Consider the following 2,500-nt stretch of genomic DNA (forward strand, 5'->3'; position numbering starts at 1 on the left):
CATGTGAATACTAAAGCATTTGTAATTGCAAATATTTTAACTAACCATATTTTGGGAGAAGTTGTGCATAATCTAAAAGACCTGCAGACTGTATCTGTTCTTATCTTATCTTATATAAACTCTAATTAAATAAAATCAATAAATAAATGAAAGCAGTATATATATATATTTACTGTGTGTTGTGTCCTAACTTATTATTTCCTCTGAATCTTCCTCCTCTGATTACATTCAGTCATTATTCAAACAAACAAACGTGTTCAGGTTTTCTCTCAGCGTGAAGCTCAAATATCCAATTTATATGTGAGGGCCTTGAACGCAGCGTGGAGTTCAACAATCCCATAATGCACCGCGCTCAGTGCTGGTTTCCATAGAGACGCAGCTAGTGATCCTCAACATGTCTGCGAGTCTCTAAAAAACGGTCAAAATATTTAATATTAAGGTAAAATATGAAGAGAGATGTAACCTGCTGCTGTTGCGGGGCTGTGCGGTACTGTGTAGGGCTGTGGGGGACTGTGTGAGGCTGTTTGGGGATGTGCGGGACTGTGTGGGGCTGTGCGGTACTGTGTAGGGCTGTGCGGGCTGTGTGAGGCTGTGCGGGACTGTGTAGGGCTGTGCAGTAATGTGCACTGTACTGTGTGGAAGCTGTGCGGGGATGTGCGGGACTGTGGAGGCTGTTTGGGACTGTGTAGGGCTGTGCGGGACTGTGCGGTACTGTGTGGGGCTGTGCGGGACTGTGGAGGCTGTTTGGGACTGTGGAGGCTGTGCGGGGATGTGCGGGACTGTGCGGTACTGTGTAGGGCTGTGCGGTACTGTGTAGGGCTGTGCGGGGCTGTGTGGGAATGTGCGGGACTGTGGATGCTGTTTGGGACTGTAGAGGCTGTGCGGAAGTTGTGCCGGGTTGTGTAGGGCTGTGCGGGACTGTGGAGGGCTGTGAGTTGCTGTGCGGGGCTCTCAGCTGTTATATCTGCGGTGCATATGATACCTGCTATCAATCCTTTTTGCATCCATACCTTATATGGAATTGCTCTCAGCCAATCAGCAGCAAGCATTTAATATTAATAACATGAAGACATTTAAAATACATTTGTGTTAAAATCTAATAATGTAGATGTGGAGTTAAAGCTTCTATTCACATGATGAAGCTGGTATCAGTGTTACTTTAAGAGGACCTGGATTAATATCATAGTTTTATAAACAATACTCAGCTTTACCTTTCAGTTTATATTATAATAAAACAGCCTCAAATAAATCAAACCCAGAACTGGCTCCATCATCACTGTTCTGCTCACATTAACAGTTTATTATCCCTCCTTCCTTCCCTTCCTTCCTTCCTTCCCTTCCTCTCCTTCCTGTCCTTCCTTTCCTTCCTTTCCTTCCTTCCTTCCCTTCCTTCCCTTCCTTTCCTTTCCTTCCTCCTGCAGAAATGTCTCAGCTGTCTGATGAAGACGAGCAGCAGTTACAGACTCTGCTGAAGCAACTTCTGAGAAGCATCAACGACCGAATCTCTGCAGCTCCGTCTACTGAGTGTGCCGAAGAGATCCTGCTTCACCTGGAGGAGACCGACAAGAACTTCCACAAGTAAACACAATCTTTATTTTATATCTTTATTTCATCCTGCAGGTCAACTGTTTAAAATGAAGAATTGATTTTATTTGAGGAAGAAAAACAACAAGAAACAAATTATTATTCAAATCAAAGTATTTTTATGTGTCTTTAACCCTCCTGTTGTCCTCGAGTCAAGGAAGGAAGGGAGGAAGAAGGAAAGAAAGGAGGGAGGGAGGAAGGAAGGAAGGAAGGAAGGGGAGGATGGAAGAAGCAAGGAAGGGAGGAAAGGACGGAGGAAAGAAGGAAGGAAGGAAGTTAGGAGGGAGGGAGGAAAGAAGGAAGGAGGGAAGGTAGGAGGGAGGGAGGAAAGAAGGAGGGAGGGAGGGAGGAAAGAAGGAAGGAGGGAGGGAGGGAGAAAGGAAAAGAGGAAGGGAGGGAGGAAGGAAGGAAAGAAGGACAGAGGAAAGAAGGAAGGGAGGAAAGGAGGGGGGAGGAAAGAAAGAGAGAAGGAGGGAGGGAGGAAGGGAGGAAGGAAAGGAAGGAGGGAAGGAAAGGAGGCGGGATGGAGGAAGGAAAGAAAGAAGGGAGGAAAGAAAGAAGGGAGGAAAGAGAGAGGAAGGAAAGAAACAGAGAAGGAGGGAGGAAGGAAGGACAGACGAAAGGAAGGAAGGGAGGAAAGAAGGAAGAGTCAAAACAGACGGGGTCAATTTGGTCACACCAGATACTGACTGGTTTTCTGACCCCCTCAATAAAGCAGAACTGCACATTTCAGAGTGGCCTTTTATTGTGGCCAGTCTAACACACACCTGTGCAATATTCAGGCTGTCTAATCAGCATCTTGATGCCACACCTGTGAGGTGGGAGGGATTATCTCGTGCTCACTAACACACATTTAGGAGGGAGGAAGGAAGGAGGGAAGGAAGGAAGGGAGGAAGGAAGGAAGGGGGAAGGTAGG

The 2,500-nt window shown here is 46.3% G+C and overlaps 1 protein-coding gene across 1 annotated transcript in view; it reads left to right on the forward strand.

Moving 5' to 3' along the window:
* Nucleotides 1-374: 374 nt before the first annotated feature.
* tbc1d32 (TBC1 domain family, member 32) overlaps nt 375-2,500 on the forward strand; it is a gene marked incomplete at its 3' end in the record, with an annotated part of 22,633 nt that continues 20,507 nt past the window's right edge. The window contains 2 exon segments of the mRNA XM_062415119.1: nt 375-439; nt 1,422-1,578. Of these exon segments, the coding sequence (XP_062271103.1) occupies nt 1,424-1,578 (155 nt within the window).

The sequence above is a fragment of the Scomber scombrus genome, unplaced genomic scaffold, assembly GCF_963691925.1.
Source record: "Scomber scombrus unplaced genomic scaffold, fScoSco1.1 SCAFFOLD_349, whole genome shotgun sequence".
In the NCBI taxonomy this organism is placed as follows: Eukaryota; Metazoa; Chordata; class Actinopteri; order Scombriformes; family Scombridae; genus Scomber; species Scomber scombrus.